Raw genomic sequence first — 18940 nt, forward strand, 5'->3', positions numbered from 1 at the left:
AGAAATTAGCAATTTTAGTAGATAAAAGATCAGACCAAATTTTATCTGTCCAAATCAAAATTTCTTTGAAATATAATTTTAATACTTAGATATAATTTTATAAAAAAAGCAGATCTGAAATGTAGAGATTCGACGAAAGAGCTCGAATTTTTTAGCGATTACAAGATTTTCTCTTTTTATACTTCATATACAAAAATTAAAAAGGAATATGGTAAACAAAAATAACATATATGATAATATGAATTTATTAAAGTTGTTGGCATTACTTGATATTGTTTTAATTTTTTTAATTTAAAAAATAAAGTTTCTTGTAAACTGATTAGACTTTTTAGAATTGAGAGGTCGAAAATATTATTATACGGAAACATTCTGTGAAATACAAATCTAGGAATATTATTCCTAAAAAAAAAAAAAAAAAACTTTGCTAAATCTAAATTATTATTTTTATGGCTACTGGAATAAGGTCATCATTCATGATAGTAATCAAGACTCCTCTAAACAGAATAACATCCGTATATGAAAATACAATACGCATTTTTAATGATAGCCTACATAAAACTAATACATGAATAAGTAAAAAAAAAAAAATGTATTGTTCCAATTATATCATATTCAATTGAATTATTACAAACTATCTGTACAATGAATCATGCATTAGTCCTTATGCAAGAAAATAAAATGAAACAGATTCTTCTTATTATACCTGATAATATACGAGGTCCGGTGTAGCTTCATCCGGTACCCAATAAAAAGTGCCCGGACTTCCGTCCATACAGTCCAGCATCAGTGTCTTTTTGTATTCCTCAAATGTTTCAACTTCTGCAGATTTGTCGATTGTTTTATGTTTCCATTCACACAGCCTACCCACTAAAAATAAATATTTACACATATTTAAATCATGAAATATATTTCAGAATAGCAAATATTTGTTAAAATGTTTTAAAATAAATATTCTGAAACAAAACAGATATTAACACTTATTAATACTTTTTAAAGCCATTTAACAGCCTATATTTTAATATTAATTTTATACCGTAACGTACCATTAACATATGATATTGTTTTATTATATTAAATCCTTTAATGTCAATATTTAAAAGTCCATAGTTTTACAGAAAAATCTGTTCATTCCGATCTGTTGATTCCAACAGGCACTAGCTTTGGACAAGATTCTTTATTCGACAGAAAGCACAACACAGGTAACAAATCGCAACTAAAGCGTACACAAATGCAGTACTTTCAGAAATCAACTTCGCACAAGCTATAAATCGTTAATAAAAATTCGCAACAGCACAAAGTGCTTAGAAAGTACTTGCTGAAGATCTGCTAACTATTCTATACTTCCTTTAGAAGGCACTGAACAAATGCTGGAACTCGAACCTTAATGGTGTTATCGCCAAGATTTTCAAATACTAGGGATAATTTAGCTTTTTGCAATAGTCGCTAAATTTGTAGCCAAAAAAGAGGGATCAGTGACTCAGCATCCATCCAGCAGCCAATACTATATATGTAAAACTATCCTCCTTGCCAGGAAACATATTGCGCAGGTTAGCAATATTACATATTCTTAACTAAACCAATTATAATCACCAGCATTCCATTCTAATGCGAAACATTTGCACATTTATCATTTCTCTTTAACTTTTAAAATCAAAAATCAGAAAAAAGTCTTACTGACACCTTATGCACCATCGAAGACTTTGTACTAGTCGAGAAAAAGGTTGTTGACAACAGAAATAATAAGTAGAGAAATTTTATAAAGTATAATGTAAATCAAGATTGATGTATACACAGCGCGAACAGCTTTTTTAATTGTATCAAATAAAGAAAATAATTAAATTGCATAGAGTTCATTGTACTCATTTTTAATTGTGTTATTTCAGGGATTCAAATAACGAGGCAATGGAACACTCGAAGATATTTATGAATAAAATAATTTTTTTTAAAAAAAATCGAATTATAACATCTAGGAATAGCTTAGTTTCAGTTTGTAAAAGTAATTACAAGCTACACCGTCGACCGAGAATGTTTGTGAAATTGTGAAGAAATTATACCATACTCAAGCCAAAAGATTTTATCTATAATAGTAAAATGTCATAGTAAACATGAGCAGCTTATACGTTAAAAAAAAAAGAAGATACATCGAAACACATATTTTTTAATGATTAAATCTACTTTCAGAACATTCTTTAGTTAAAGATAAATTATATGGAAAAAAATACATTTACAGACATCACTGAAAATAGTTTACAAAGTTAATAAAGTTAATATTTTACAAAGTTAATAAACATAAGATGTCCAAAGGTATCTTACCTCCAGTTGGAATCATCCTCTGGTTTGAGTCAGTTTCAATTCCAGCATACACAGTGTGGTTCTGATAAGTATTAAAATAGAATATAAATAACCGCATCGATTATATAAAAGCAATGATATTTCTTGTATATTACACTCATTATAATGACATTAAATAATAATAAATTTAGGAAGAATACGAACATATTTGATAAAATAGTTGAAAATATAAACAGTAGAAATTTAAAGGATTAAAAAAAGTTTAAGAAAGAAAAACGCTGCTTGATATTTTCACATTACTATTCAAATATCATAAGATGTAGTATAAAACTATACAGCATGCATATGCTACTACGTAATGAAATCTTAAAACAATTTTTGCTTTTAATGTATTATATTTTGCACGTGTAAATATGTATTTTTCAGTTACTCTAAATATGATTACAAAATATCTGCAATACTGTGAGAATGAATGATTATAATAATGTTAGTTACATTTTAATGATTTTATAATTAAGAAATGTATTTCATAATTTATTATTGCCGTACAATAATTATTAATTATTTATACTTCACAACGCTTCGGTATGTTAAAACTGACTGAAAGGAGATAAAGAATCTTTCATAGATCAAATTGTTTATTAGTAAGTTTGTTTATTAGTTGGTTTTTATACAAGTTATAATAAAGTGTATAAAATCAAATTAAGAAAAAAAATGGTTATCATCTCATATTTTTCCTTTCTTCATAGTATTTGAAAATATTTTTGAATAGATATGAGCTAATATATATTATAGTATTTTCCAAATTATTGGGCCTTTACAATTATCCTAAATATATATATATATATTTAATTTGAAAGGATTTTTTTATTTAAATTTCTAAGACCATCTATAAATTGCTGAAATAATTTAAAAAAATTTACAAACAGTTCATCATTAGGTCTTAAGAGAAATTTACTAGTGACAGAAGTTGACTGAATATTTTCAAAGTGAATATAAGCTCACATTTCATTACAAATTCAAGTATTTATCGTAAAATTTATTGATCTCGGCAATGTTTCTCTAATTATGAAATTAGAAAAATGCACACACACTTTCATGAATTCTTTATGAAAATTTTAATATATTCATACATATGCCAAGCTTGGCCAACATTTAAACAAAGCCATTTCATTCAAAAGACGGCTGTGAAAACTACAGTATGATAAAATATATATTCTAAGCTTTTGAAAATGAGTTTGAACAGGCCCATGAGATAAGCAGTTATTTTTGTTTGTTTCATGTTGCTTTTTTATATGCATATTGTTAGTTTATTCATGCAAGATTTCATATTTAGAAACAAGTAATATATTAAAAACTATTTTAAAGCCAATTCCTACTTAGGTCAACAACAAAAAATTTATTTTAGTTACTTTTTATTAAATAATTACAATTAATAAAAATATGTACATACATATTACAAATTACAATAGTAAGAGGCAAAATAGAAATTGTATTGAAAAAACTGTATTAACATCAAGTATCATCCACTACAAGTTTTATATATTACTTTTATATTACTTATTAAAATTTTTAGCTTGGCGACTCTATTTAAAGTATTAAAAATTAATTAAATTTAATTAATGAATTAATATTTGAAATTACATAATGAATGAAGATATATAAATATCTTCAAGTAATATATAAATTTTTTTAAAATTCGAATTCCTACTTATTTTCTTATATTATTTATGATCGGGTGTCGCGTCAGTAATCTCAGAGCTTGGCGACAAACGTGGCGACATGGCGACTGATTTGGCGACAAAATAGAAATTACTCGACAAATTTAATTAATTAATATTTGAAAAAAAACTGTATTAACACCAAGTGTCATCCACTACAAGTTTAAAAAATGTATTTGAATTTCAGTGGATGAATAAAAAGTATTTTATTAACGATTGAAAATTTGAACAAGGTATTTAATTATATATATATATATATATAGGGAGAGTGTGAACCAATAGTAGGAATTGAAAAAATGTACGTAAATATAAGCTATTTGGCATGCATCATTCTGAAACTACTCTATTGTGCGCTATCAAAAGTTATTTTTACTGCAATTAACTCATCAAAGCAAATGATTTTAAGAGAAACATGCTCTGTAGTTACAGGATCTTAGAATATCTTAGTTACTTAGCAAATATGTCATACATACTGGCAGTCCTAACTGATCCAAGAATTGTCCACCACCACCTTCAGGATTGTTTGTGATGTACAATGGATGATAAGAGGCGGGATTAGACGGATTGTTGCCGCCTTCAACTATAAAAGTATAATTGACACCTCTTCGAACCGTTAATTCAGGAATCAATTGTCCATTGATCCACCAAGCAATGCCCCACGATTGAGAACCTATAGAAATAAAATGAATATTTTACAGTTTTATCAAATTAATCATGAGAATGACAATCTTTCTAATATAACATTCCACAAAATACAGCAGATGCTGCTACAGTTGTTTAAGAATTAAAGTGAAAAGAGTGTTTAGAAAATTTTACAATAAACAATTACAGCAGAAATGCTTAAAATGCAAAAACTAATTACACATGGAATGGTGAATATAAGCTGAAAGATTCTAAATTTAAAATATTATTCACTTGTTTTAAGATGTTTGGTTTGGCTGTAAATTGTTGCTCAATCACATACTGCAATTGTAATGTCGAGCAAAACATATACTCTATGGACAAGTGTTCTGCGGCGTTTATTTTGTGTACATAGATCTATTATTTCGTAACTCGACTTTATGTCAGCTGCATAACACTTTGCCAGTGAGGACCTTTACAATTTCAGCAATAATTTTAAAGATGTTAATAAATATTTAAAGACTTTTTTTTGTTAAGACTTTCGGATACTATGAAAATACAATTTTATTTTTATTTTTTATAGTATTGAATTTTATTTAAAATACGATCCTCTTTTTATGATTTATCTTTAGTGCCATCAGAACTGGATGTTACTGAAGTTTTAATTTTTTGGTCAAAAAAATTAACAGACGATCTGCAAAAAGAATACCATATTCTTAAAGAGAAAGAAATGGAACTGATCTGTAATTGAAGCTCAAATTAGAAGTTCAGTGGATTTGTTGATGACTTAGTTGGGTAGGGGCATTCCTTTTTGAGCTGTAGACAAATAAATCAGAAATTTGTCTATTAAAGCATCCAACAGCCAAAGCAGAATAACAAACCATTTAAGAGCAAACTTCTCAAAATATGGGTAAAAGAACTGATCAGAATATTTATCATATTATCACATGCTCTTTGTTTTTCCTAAAAAAAAAATGTTGGTAATCGAATATAAATGCTAAGTATATTTTAATGTCTTGATATCAAGATTAGAAACTGCTAAAAAAGGCTGGGCTTATATTTTTAGATTGGATGGTCATTATCATTTCTAATATTTTGCAGAAGAGAAGGACAAAGCTGGAACTTTCTTAACTTCCAAGGTTTACTTTTGATCCTCACCGATATGTTTAACGTGCATCAAGCTTCCACTTTAATAGAAACAAAGAGGAGATTTTATCATCAGGTATCGGAGAGTCCTTAACCTTATCCAAAATAAATATTTTCTCACATTTTAACAAACAATTACCGCAATAGAAGCGCAATAGGAATTCACACCTGTTATTGCCGTATATCCTTTGTCCCCTCCCGTAGGTCCAATCTGAGCTCGGAACGTAGTGGCATCGACAATTTGCGTGGGAGGCCAAGATTTGGGCTTCATCGTCGTTGCAGACATAAAAGGATTGCACCGATCCTGCGGTGGGCTTCGACCGAAGTGTATTTTCTTAGCATCTAGAGAATGAAGAATAAAGAATTAATGTGAGAAGAAAGAATCAATTCTTGAAATATAGGTTAAGGAAATTATATTTGGAAGAAAGTGTGATTTATTTATTACCTTTGGTATAATAATGGGTATGGAAGGCAACTTCCTTCTGACTGTTAAGGGGTCCAATGGCGGCTATCACAGAAACTGGGATTGAAACTGGTATGGATAGATCTTGGCCGTCGCCTAGAAAATAAAGAATAATATACTTCATGCATTGATAAAGTATTCAAACTTCTGTTTGGTATTTTACATATGTGGTTTACAAACTTACATTAGTTCCATTAAATAATTTAATGAAGCAGTTTAAATAGATTAGCTAAAATTGAATATTTTATCTCATTACTTTCTCCTATACAAAGTATAGAGAAAATATTGTAAGCATCAAAAAGTTCGAACTTGAAATTTTGACGAATCTCTATGTATTAGACCTCACTGAATTTTTTTTAAAGCCTTTTTGAAAAATGTCTGTCTGTCTATTTGTGATAAAAATGACTCAAAAAGGCTTTGAGATTGTTCAAGTTTGAAGTTCGAACTCGTAACGTTTGGGTTCATAGCCGAGTAACAAAGCCACTAGACAAAAGTGCACACTTCTTTCCGGAAGTTGTTATCTGGCTTATGAAGTTACCACCACAATACTCCCCCACCAGTGAGTCGGAGGAATTTTATCACGCCAGTTATGACGAGCGACGAATATTGTTATCGCGCCAAGCGTTATGGCGGGTGACGGCGAGCGTGTGTGAGTGGTTGCTGCCGGTAGATGGAGCCACGACAGCTGAACGAAGGATGCGGTTGTTCAGAACCAGGGTCACTAATGCGCAAGTTTGTGGTTCGAACTCACAACGTTTGGGTTCATAGCCGAGTAACAAAGCCACTAGACAAAAGTGTACACTCCTCTCCGGAAGTTGTTATCTGGCTTATGAAGTTACCACCACAAGATAAACGGATGAAATTTAGTATATAGGCTTAAAACCAAATATGTCTAGTGGCAAAATTTGTTCAGAGAAAGTCTGACTGTCCGGCTGTTCCAATATAAGTTAGCACGATAAATACAACACGAAGAGAGCAAGATATATAAAATTCGATGCACGGATTCAATATATATAATATAGAGACGTGTCAAATTTTAAGTCAAATTGGACTACAAGTTGACAATCTGTCGGTCTATATTTTCAGAAACATGTAAGCGATAACTCGAAAATGCAATGATTTAAATATATCAAATTTGGCACTAGATTTTTGTGATTTTAAGTATAATTTTATATCAAATTTAACTTTATGCTTATGTTAAGAAGAACGCGTCTGAAACCCAATTTCGATTTTTGGATACTTTTGGCAGCATACAAAATCGCCAAAATACTCGCCAAGGATCATATGGTAGATTCAGTAAAATTGATAAATTTACACCAAAGGTTAATATTTCGTAACTATTGTACGCCAATACCATTCAAGGCGTTCACAGGGATAATATTTTTTATTAGAGAGTATGCTAGCAAGTTTAAGTGAAAAAACTACTGATGGGTTTTATTACAAATAAAATCATTTTATTTTAGCACATACAAACAGTTTGGTGTTTATACTTACTAGAGCCTAATGGCCTTTTGAAAGTGACCTTCATGATTCCATCTGATTTCTCCCAGTTCAGCAGTGCCGTGTTCTCTTCGCCCCTCATTTTAATATCTGGACAAGCACCACTGCCTTGAGAACACTAAGTGAAGAAAGGAAAGACTATAGAAATCCGCACAGAAAGGAATCTTAGCATTCTTATTCCAATTATATAATCACAAATTCAGATATATATTTAGTGATGGCTATGTATATATGATAGTCTGCCCTTGAAAGTTTAACATCGTAACTCTTTTGTTACCTCTGCAATTTAATTAGATGATACCATTGTTTCTCGAACGCATTATCCTTCAATTTCAGCTGTTTACATTATCCTTCAATTTCAGCTGTTTACACTAGGTTTTAATAATTATGGAGTCAAATTTTTCTATCGAATTACACATAATTAGAGCATTTTTTGAATGATGTAATGCTAGCCGATGATTTTTAATAAGGTTGGGTGCATGAAGCACTGATCCGACAAGATTCATAATTTAATATAATTTTTTTATATTTAACATACGTAATTATAATAGCAATTAGTGCCATCGTAATCAGGTTAAATTTGCTGCACTGATTTATCCACTGTGCCTACTGGAAACAATTGATAGTAGGACAGGTGGCAATGTGCAGTCAACATTTGCCATTTGATTAAGTGGTAATGAACAGTGAAACTTTATTTCTAAAATAATTTCACACTAGACTCTATATCAAAATCAAATATACATAAGAAATATCAGTTAATTTCGGTAAAGACAACTAAGAAAGGGAGCCCATTATAAATTATATGAAATTAAAGAATTTTTCCTGATCAGAGGTATTTTGTAAAGTTACAGAAACTTAAACAAATATTGTATGCCAATAAATCTGAACAGATTAACGTTAACAGATTACCTAATTTTACTTTTATGGAAGGTGAAATGAGTTTTTCACAAGAATTATAATAAAATATTTCTTTCAAAACAATAATATTTACTAAAAAACAATATATAATTAGAAAATAAAATTCCAAAATTTGGAGGTTTCAATCTGTTTGAAACCTCTATTCAACTATTCGAAATAATGAATCATTTTTGATAAAAAAATTATTATTAATAATGATATTTAATATTATATATAAACAATGATTTTAAGACAAAATTTTTAAAAAATAATTTTTGTGATATTTTGAGCATCTGAAACGCCATCTTCCTTCTTTCATAATTTATTATTTTTAAGAAGTTAGTTACATTTAATAAGCAGTTAGTTTTTTTTTTTTCAAATAAATCTTCTGAAGATTTTACCTGTGATTTTGCACTAAGGTAATAGTCAACAACACGAGCTTCTTTAGCATCAGCGTCGTAATAGGCTACAGCAACGTCTCCTCCAATCATGACAGCCCTGTTGTCGCTGCCACTTCGCCCAAAAGAAATGTACTCATTATCGTCTGCAGAAGAAAAAATGGATTTATGTAAATTTTTCTTTCACTCATTATCGTCTGTAGTAAAAGTGAACAAAATATTATTTACTTAATATTTCTAAAAAAGTAATTCAAATCATTTTTAATTATTGTGCTTCAAAGATTTATAGTATTTATTTAAAATGAAATTCTTACCTGCACGCCCTGCCAATTGCAGAATGAGATCTTGGCCTAAAATCTTCCAGCTAACATGGAGAATTCCTGGGAATAATTCTTCACAATTGTCAAATTTTATTTCCTAAAAAACAATCAGTAAGAGTTGTTGTTTTAGAGATTCACTCACTCTATTAAAAAATTTTTTTTAAAGGAAATTCGAATTTCTGTTAAATAATAAAGGCTTTTATTCGTTTTTGTAAGTATTATTCTTTAAAATTTACTTTTAAATATATAGAAACAATAACGTGCATGCATAAAAATGCATTTTATATAATCACAATGCGCATATGTATGAACACAGTAATTAAAACATTGAAAAGTTTCGTTTGCAAAATATATTTAAAAATATCTTTTAAAAAATATTAAAATTAGAAAAAAAAATCGCATGGAAATAAAATTGATAACACTGTGAAGTTAATTTTTTTAAAAAATTAAATTGTTGTAAAATTGGGTTTTGAATTATAATATAATCTAAAAATATTTAAAAAAAAAGACACAAAAATTCTAATGAATTAGAATTAAAAATCTAATATTGATTTTGAAAACTTCTCCTTCTAGAACATTTACAATCCAAAAAGTACTACTAATTTTTCTTTTTTTGTTAAACCCAACGACATAGCCTGTGGGAAGTTTTGAGCGATCTTTTGATCATGTATTCTACAATTTTCAGTGAGTGGAACACTAGCCATAAAAAGACTAGAGTTTGATATGTTATACAATACCATTTTTTCTAATTTAATTTGTAAAGTCTATAACACTTGAGTTAGTACTTCTCTGTCTCAACCTACATACAACACTATAAGGACATTTGAGTACAACAACAGATTCAACAGGTATGAAACGGACATACACGACAGATTTAAGCAAAGATGAATTTTAAATATTGTATACTTCAAATCCAATTATCACACCACGCCCACTGGATACATCACTACTCTTGCTGAGTATGAACTTTTGTGACATTATGATGAGTTTGTACACTTTACTGCTGTTTTGCTTCGAACATTAATTCTTTCCTATTTTCTTATATACAAAGAGAAAATATCGTAATGTACAAAACATTCACTCTAAAAAATGTGCTGAAATTCCACATGATAGATTTGCTGTCTTGTCTGTCTGGCTGTGAAAACGAAACCCAAAGATAAGAAATGCTAGAAATATGAATTTTCTTAAACAGTCTTTACATCAATACATGAAAATACAACTAAAAACTACACCGGTTTAGGATAAAATTTGGTGCGCCGTTTGGATTCAATTGATTAATGGGAAGAGGTACGGCATGCATACTCATTTTACTTTATATGAAAGGTACTGTCCAGCTTTTTCTCTTTCTCATACAGAAATAGTACGTTTAACTGTATTTGCATTGTACAATGCACGATGTTAGCGGTATTATATAGATATATATGCACACACACGCATGTTCTAAAATATGTTATATTAATAAATGTAATTTTAAAGTATTTTTCGTCTCCAATGATTCAACTACATCACTCTATTGCTCGTTAATGTTCTACGAATCAGTAAGGAAATTTTGTCTATGATCTAATCCAGCCTGCTCAACAAGGCTAATGGACTTAGTGTACAATCTTTCATCTCTGCCAATCAATAAACATAATTACTATACAAATTATCTCTTATATTTCCCTCTATTTAAAGCTTCCTTCAACTTATAAGGATTGTAAATTAATAGTGAAAATCATATAATTACATTCGATACGACATTGGTACGGGCTTGAAAAGTTTATAACTGTTCATGGAGTAATCAGCGTTGTGTAAAACAAGTTTCTAGACAAATGGAATTATAGAATGGAACAATCTATTGTTTAAGAATCTCTAGAACAATTTGATTGCAACTGGTGGCTGAGATTCTCTCTGTAGTTTGTATTGATGCACCCGAAATGTGATAATGATTTGATTTCAAAGAGGAGACACTTTTCGGCATTCATTACTGAAACGTTCCAAAGATTCTTAAGAAGATAGGTCGATCTATCTGAACCGTCAGCAAATCTGGCATTGCTTCAAGTGCTCTGCGATTTCTGTATCGTTGAAAGCAAATTGTGCACAACACTGATGGATTCAATGAATTGGATTCAACAATGGTTCAATAAATGAATGGTGATATAAACATTTAAATATCATTGAAATGTTTATATCATCATATAAATATTTCAATCTGTTAACAGTGACGTACAAACTGCAGTCAATTGAAGGCCACTATAAAATGTCTAATCCTTGTAGACATGTAAATCCTAAATTGATATTTAACAGAATATAGCATTCTTACCTTCGTAACTTCAGCCTTTAATGCAGTTAAATCAGCGGGAACATTGAGATACTTCGGTATCCTAACATCTCCGAAATTCTGTTTGAAGGCAATGCAGTACATGGCTAACCATTCGATATCAAATACAGTTAGTTCACCAGGGAGCCTCAACTCGATATCTTGACCTTGATATCCGTGGAGTTTCTCTAAGCTGCGAAGAAAGCTCATTGATCAAAATAGTTTCATATAAATATAAGCGCTTCTAAGTTTGCTGACGAAAAATAAAAGGAACTCCTACCTCCCATTTTCGTCAGGTACCTTTGTACCCTCGGGATGAGGTTCACTGCCAGTACCAACGAGGAAGAAAGCATCTGTTAAAAAGAATAATTAATTAAAAATTTTAAATTTTAAAATTAATTAAAATTGTTGTAAATTATTTGTTTTAAATGGTACAAAATTTATTTGAGGTTTCTCAAAAGTCAAATACGAACTCATAATTTTAGGAGATTGATAATTTGAAAATAAATTCATTGGACTAATGTTAATTTTTATTCTTTTAATTAATTGAACGTGTACAATTTCTATTTCTCTTCTGCTTTAGGTTTTCTGAATTATATCAGCGTCTTAATATGACGCATAATACAGGCTATTTTTCGATTGGGGATCCAAAAATATCTACCTTTATGTCAGCTCTCGTTTGTGATCTAGCATCCCTGGCGGCAAAACCTTCTGGCTCGTTGTGGATCCCACGGGCCATGAGAGTGGCATGGGACCATGAATCCCACAGGCCACGGGAAGCCCATGGCCTTTACGTATATGTCATAATTCTGCCATCTGACCCATTGTAGGACCACTCTTGGCTAAGAACATCAGTTGGAAGCTTTCCACAAACTGTCAGTAAAATGAACAGGCCTGAAAGAGCTGCGGAGGACCATGAGAGTGGCATGGGACCATGAATCCCACAGGCCATGGGAAGCCGATGGCCCTTTGCCTTTACGTACATGTCATAATTCTGCCATCTGACCCATTGTAGGACCACTCTTGGCTGTGAACATCAGTCGGGAGCCTCCCACAAACTGTTGGTAAAATGAACAGGCATGAAAGAGCTCTGGATGACCACAAATGAGGGGAAAAGAGAACTAAATTGGCCAGACGACAGCGGCACACGGGTCATGAGCATGGGACTTAATATCAACTTGATGTAATATGCCAGCTCAGCTTAAAAGTTACCATTTGGAATCAGAGGTCTCTAACTAGATCTCACAATTTTTTTTTTGAAGATATAAACGAATTCTGACGCATGCGCAAAGCACAGAAGGTTTCAAAATCCCAAAATGAACAGTATATATACATATTTATTCCTATTTAGTTGACAGCCAAATCAAATTGTAAGAATTTAGTGTATGAAAGAATAATGAATTTTATTTAAAACGGCTAGACCTTAAAAGATATGAAATATAAATATCTTCAAAATAAATCTGAATTAAATTTTTTAAAAAAAATATTAAAAAATGTGTATGTGCAGATTTTCTAAGAAGTGGTAGAAATCTCACCTGGTCCAGCCCCGTCATAGTACAAATTCTTAATGGCGATGGTTTTGATATCTTTGACAATAACGCTACCAGATTTAACTCCATGAGCCAGTGAGCTCAAAGATCCCAAATCAGCTTCTCTGGGAGCTTCGAAATCTTCTGGAATCATGATGTGACCAAAGTTCACCTGAAAATGCATTGTATTCTCAGTGCTAATCACGTATAATTTAGAACCTAAGACTAATACAGCTAAAATTCAAATTTTCTGATATTTCCAATGCCTAAGAAATATCATAAAAATTAAATTTAAAATACTAAAAATGCCTATCAGCTTAGGGCCGCTAAGTAAAAATAGTTACTAGCAGGTGGTTAAGAAACTTTGTTTTCCTCCTTGACAAATAATTAAGTTTGTAAAAAATACAAATTCCGTGAATAAAATATTAGGGTAATATCAACATCTTGTCAAGTATAATTGATTAGGTTTCTATATGCTTCATTACCTTCTCTTATTTTAAAATATTTATAAAATCGAATAAACCAAAATTTTGTGTACAAATATTTCCTTTCAGAGCGATAATGGATAAATAAAAATTGTAGTATCAGTGCCAATCAAGTATAATTTAGAAGCTAACAATAGTATCGCTAAAATTTAAATTTTCTTACATTTCAACTGGCGGATTTTCAACTAGTTAAACTAGGCCTAGAGTTGCTAGACTGAAAGGAACCACTAGCAGGTTGATTAAAAAGCTTTGTTTTCCTAGTTGCTAAATAAATGTTTGTAAAATATAAATTCCGCGAATAAAATATTAGGATAATATTTTATCAAGTATAATTGATAAAGTTTCTGTAAGTTTCAATACAATCCTTTATTTTAAAATATTTATAAAACTGAACATCAGAAATTTTGAGTACAAATATTTCCTTTATCCTAGCGACAATAGATAAATAAAATAGTTCTATTGTATTCTCAGTGCCAATCAAGTATGATTTAGAACCTAACACTAGTATAGCTAAAATTAAAAATTTTTGATATTTCCAATGAGGAATTTGCAACTAATTGGACTAGGTAGCTGCCTAAGCCCACTATGCTGAAAAGGGCCATTAGTAAGTCGATTAAAAAGCTTTGTTTCCGAATTACCAAGCAAATAAGTTTGTAAAAAAAGCAAATTCCTTGAATAATAATATAAGCATAATATTAATACTTTGTCAAGTATAATTGATCAGCTTTATATGTTTCATAACATTCACTTATTTTTAAATATTCATAAAATCGAATATCGAAAATTTTGTGTACAGATGTTTCCTTTTAGACTGACAATAGGTAAATAAAAACAAATATACATTCAAAAGTTAATAAAATAAAAAAAATATTAAGCTAAAAATCATTAACATGATAAAAATATGCTAAAATATGAAAACTGATTGACCATCTTATCAAAAGAAGGGTCAAGTGATATGCATTCGCCTAGGGCCTTAAAATGCCTAAATCCGCAACTGAATAACTGTTAAGATTGAGAAATAAGAAAACGGAACAAATACAGCTTACTTTGGACGATTTAGTAGTGCATTTGATATGGATGTAGTTGGTAAGTAATAAGTTTGTAAAAAAAAATTCCATGAATAAAATATTAGGATAATATTAACACCCTATCAAGTATAATTGATCAGGTTTATATATGTTTCATTATATCTACTTATTTTAAAATATTTATTAAATCGGACATCGAAAATGTTGTGCAAAAATGTGCGTTTTGCATAATACAACAAAATTAATTGATAAACATAATATATATATATATATATATATATATATATATATATATATATATATATATATATATATATATATATATATATATATATATATATATATATATATAGCCTTTCCAGTTTTGGTTTTGTTCATTATCACCAATGCCGACGCGATATGAATACCAAAATTCAAACACTTTTTAAAACTTATTAATTATGGCATTTTTTAATTATGCTATTGCGAATTATTAACTGAAGATGTAAATAAAATAATAATAAAAAAAAGGAAAGAAAAAAATATAAAAATAAAAATAAAATATTAAAAATAAAATTTCGTGAATAAAATATAAGGATAATATTAACACTCTATCAAATGTAATTGATCAGGTTTTGATATATTTCATTATATTCACGTATTTTAAAATGTTCATAAAATCGAACATCAAGTGTTTTGTGTAGAAATGTACATTTTAGTATAATACAACAAAGTTAGTGATAAGCATAAAAATATATAGCCTTTTCAGTTTTAGCATTTGTTTCATTTATATCAAAGCCTATATCAAAACCCTATGAGTATCAAAATTCATATACTTTTTAAAACTAATTATTTAAAGTATTTTTAATCATGATATTACGATTTATAAATCGAAAATGTAGATAAAATAATAATAAAGTAAACTTACAGCAAATTTTCTGCACCAAACGCTCAACCACTTGATATCCGAGATTTTCTTACCGTCTGGCAGAGTAATAGCTATATTCTGATTTGAATACTTTCCCAATACTTGTTTCCTAAGAAAAAAAATCATACCTCAATTCCATCAGATGGAAACAACAATTTCAACTTTTAAAAAAAAGAATTCAAGTAGTTAGTTAAAGCAAAGGTTTTCATAACTTTATTATGAAAACCTCTGTCACTTATTAAGACGCCAAAAAAATAGAAAGAGAGTGATTTTACTAGAACTTTATTGCATACTTTTTTATAAAGTTATTATCTCTCTTCGTTTGCATAAAATTGAGGATCTTGGGTAAAGACATGAATGACTTACAAACCCTTACAAGAGCTACGAATTACAGATCTTTGGCATTTTACGGAATCTATTATGCAATCTTTCGCGATTAGTCTTTAGAATACGATTAATACAGAAATCCCCGAAAATCGAATGTTTATTTTGTACACCTTTATTCCATCCGACTGAAACCGAAATTTGATAAATTACAGTGGTAATCACAAAACTACATACCTCATTTCATTGATTTAACCATGGCATGCTTTTGTATGCACGCGTAAGTATAGACCGAGAGATGGTCAACCTTTTGATATGCTAAACCTGTGTCTAAATTTTGTTTCTAGCAGTTGGGGTTTTCTAATTTTTCAAGCCCACTTAATCTCGAATATAACATAACGCCATCCTGTGCCCCCGGTGCCTATAACACTAAGTTATCTAACCAGTTGAATGAGCACAAGATGAAAGGAAAAAAAAAAGGAAAGAAAATTGTTGATAGAAAGAGACGACAGACCATCCAGGGTTCTTCAGAGAGAATCCCATCGGTGTCAAATCCTACACGACTGTATTCAATTTTTGGTGAAGTAATAACTAAATGGAGGAGACAAGAATACTTAAACAAATGGAGACTATGGGTTGAACTTACAGGGAAATGAGATTACTAATTGAAAAGGGAAAAATTGATAAATAACTTCGTAAACATCTGTATGACATGTATAAGCATATAAGCAAACATTGTAGAGTCAGAAATCTGTAAACATCCGAGTTAGAGTAAAACTCTTATAACTTTAAACGAGCAATTCTTGTACAGGGAAATGAGATTACTAACTGAACAATTTGATAAATTACATTGAGAACATCTGTATGACATGTATAAGCATATAAATAATCACTGAAGAGTCAGATATCTGTAGCGTCCGTCTGAGTCCTGTGGTTTTGATTTCCTTAGCGAGAACTGCACTTTTGAGGGACTTTTGAAGTTATAATTTAGGTTGATTTTAACAAGTGGCATTTTGGTCTCAGCTATTGTGCAGTCTTGAAGAGGTCTTGGTATTTATGAATATGGTTTACTATGGAGTGGATCTTGCCGCGTGAAAGGGTATTCGATGCAACTCTCCTGTACCATTCTTCCTCGAGACTTGTTTCTGGATTTCTCATGTGCCATGAGAGAGTCAGTAGGCATTCGGTGGCATAGTGAATTGGGGATCCTATCTCCCGAACAGCTATAGACATATTTACTTTGAATATAGACATATTTACTTTGAATTTGTTCAAAATTTGATAGAAAACTACTAATTTGCTGTAAAGAACATATTCTAAATTTACTTCTTTAAACTATATCCATGAGTTAACGCGTTCATAAACACATAAAATTCCAAAAATTTGTTTTTCGAACTTGCCGGTTCTAAAATGTGCCGGTTAGTTTACATCGAATTTCTTAGCGATTATGATGCGCTTACGAGGAAATAAAATAATTATAATAATAACACTTACGTTCCAAACTCATCAGGCACAATAAAGCCTTCGGGGGAAGGCTTTTCGGTTGTTCCTGCCCAAAAGTAAGCATCTGCAAGGAAAACAAATAAATAACCATTATTATTTAATCACAAAATTTAAAAAAAAATCCAATACTGTTTTAAAATACCGGATGCAGATGCATCAAACAATTTCAATTACGCAGATGAAAGCAAATAAAGCAAGACAGGAAATAACAAACAATTTTCATTAATATTCTCCCACGAATCAGAAAATATGTTGATTAACCGGTGAAAGCAGTTTATTTTCAGCGACTGCGTGATCGATTGTTCTTTTAGATTCTCAAGGATGCGAAACTGCGAAATCAGCTTTTGTCTGTGGGAAATCTTTTGCCTGAATTTTATCGTTTGGTTCTACAGAGCGCTAGAATACATAATCCTACAGAATGTGTTTTATTTTACTTCTTAAGATTGATTTCGTACGTGATTAAACGAGTTAAAAAAAATCGATTTTTGACTAAAATATCAATATTTTTTTATACGATATTCTTAATTTCTGAGCAGTTTTCTTCATATTAGAATTTCATATTTTACTTCTAAACAGCCTCAAAATATATTAAAATGATCCCCAATTTCTGAACTTCATTTCATTTTTTTTTTTTTTAAATTTTCTTCATCCGCGGTTAAAAGATAAAAAGTTGATATTTGGTGCAAAATGTCAAATTTTGTTTATTCCATATGCTTAATTTCTAAAGTGTTTTTTAATAGAATTGTTTGGATTTTGTTTTTACGTTTATTCTTCGAGAAGTTATATTCATTTTTAGATTTTCATAATTCACATTTTAAAGCTGTTTTCTCCAATTCTAACATTTGGTAAAAAATTTTAAAGAAAAATCTCGTACATAAAAATCTAATGCATATTTTTATTAAATCCAAATATGGAATAATGTTTCCTCAATATATTCTGCAATACCTGAACTTGACATTTAGAAAGATTTTACTGTAGCTTTGAGGCTTCACATTGCTAAAAATTGAAAATGTGGTACATCTTGATTTCCACGACGACCGCTATCAAAATGACGCCAAAAATAACACCAAGCTAGAAACACCAAAGGGAAACCTCGAGTGAAAGTGTGTATGGTTACTCTTAGTTTGGTTACTTTTGGCTTTTTTTTACATGATTTGGCAGTTTATCGCGGTCTCCGAGGAAATAAAGTTGTACCAAAAATGTTATATCAAAGCACGTATTTAAAGATTGATAAGAAATGTAGACTATTTAAAAAATCCTTCTTAATGTAATCACATATTTTAAAATATAGGTTTAATCGATTTTTACTCTCTCCACTTCATTTCTCTGATTAACGACTATTCCGATAAAGACTAACAACTGTCCCCCCCCCAAAAAAAAAGTAGAATCTAAAAAACTCCAAAATTTTGCAATAAATATCACACAGAAGAAATAAAAATTTAAATTCATTAAACACTTTCACCGATTCCAGTTTGAAAACTTTCTCAAAAAATGCTGAACACGAACA

General features: G+C 30.1%; 1 protein-coding gene across 1 annotated transcript in view; it reads right to left on the bottom strand.

The window, feature by feature from the left end:
- Positions 1–18940, bottom strand: part of LOC129984532 (protein Skeletor, isoforms B/C-like) — an 87143-nt gene that overhangs the window by 3140 nt on the left and 65063 nt on the right. The window contains exons 9-21 of the mRNA XM_056094434.1: positions 17425–17497; positions 15607–15715; positions 13193–13358; positions 11938–12010; positions 11661–11850; positions 9353–9455; positions 9042–9184; positions 7738–7861; positions 6226–6339; positions 5949–6122; positions 4487–4683; positions 2314–2374; positions 704–867 (exon numbers count right to left, since the gene is read on the bottom strand). Of these exons, the coding sequence (XP_055950409.1) occupies positions 704–867; positions 2314–2374; positions 4487–4683; positions 5949–6122; positions 6226–6339; positions 7738–7861; positions 9042–9184; positions 9353–9455; positions 11661–11850; positions 11938–12010; positions 13193–13358; positions 15607–15715; positions 17425–17497 (1691 nt within the window). The remainder of the gene's footprint in view (positions 1–703; positions 868–2313; positions 2375–4486; positions 4684–5948; positions 6123–6225; positions 6340–7737; positions 7862–9041; positions 9185–9352; positions 9456–11660; positions 11851–11937; positions 12011–13192; positions 13359–15606; positions 15716–17424; positions 17498–18940) is intronic.

This window comes from Argiope bruennichi, chromosome 9, assembly GCF_947563725.1.
Source record: "Argiope bruennichi chromosome 9, qqArgBrue1.1, whole genome shotgun sequence".
NCBI lineage: Eukaryota > Metazoa > Arthropoda > Arachnida > Araneae > Araneidae > Argiope > Argiope bruennichi.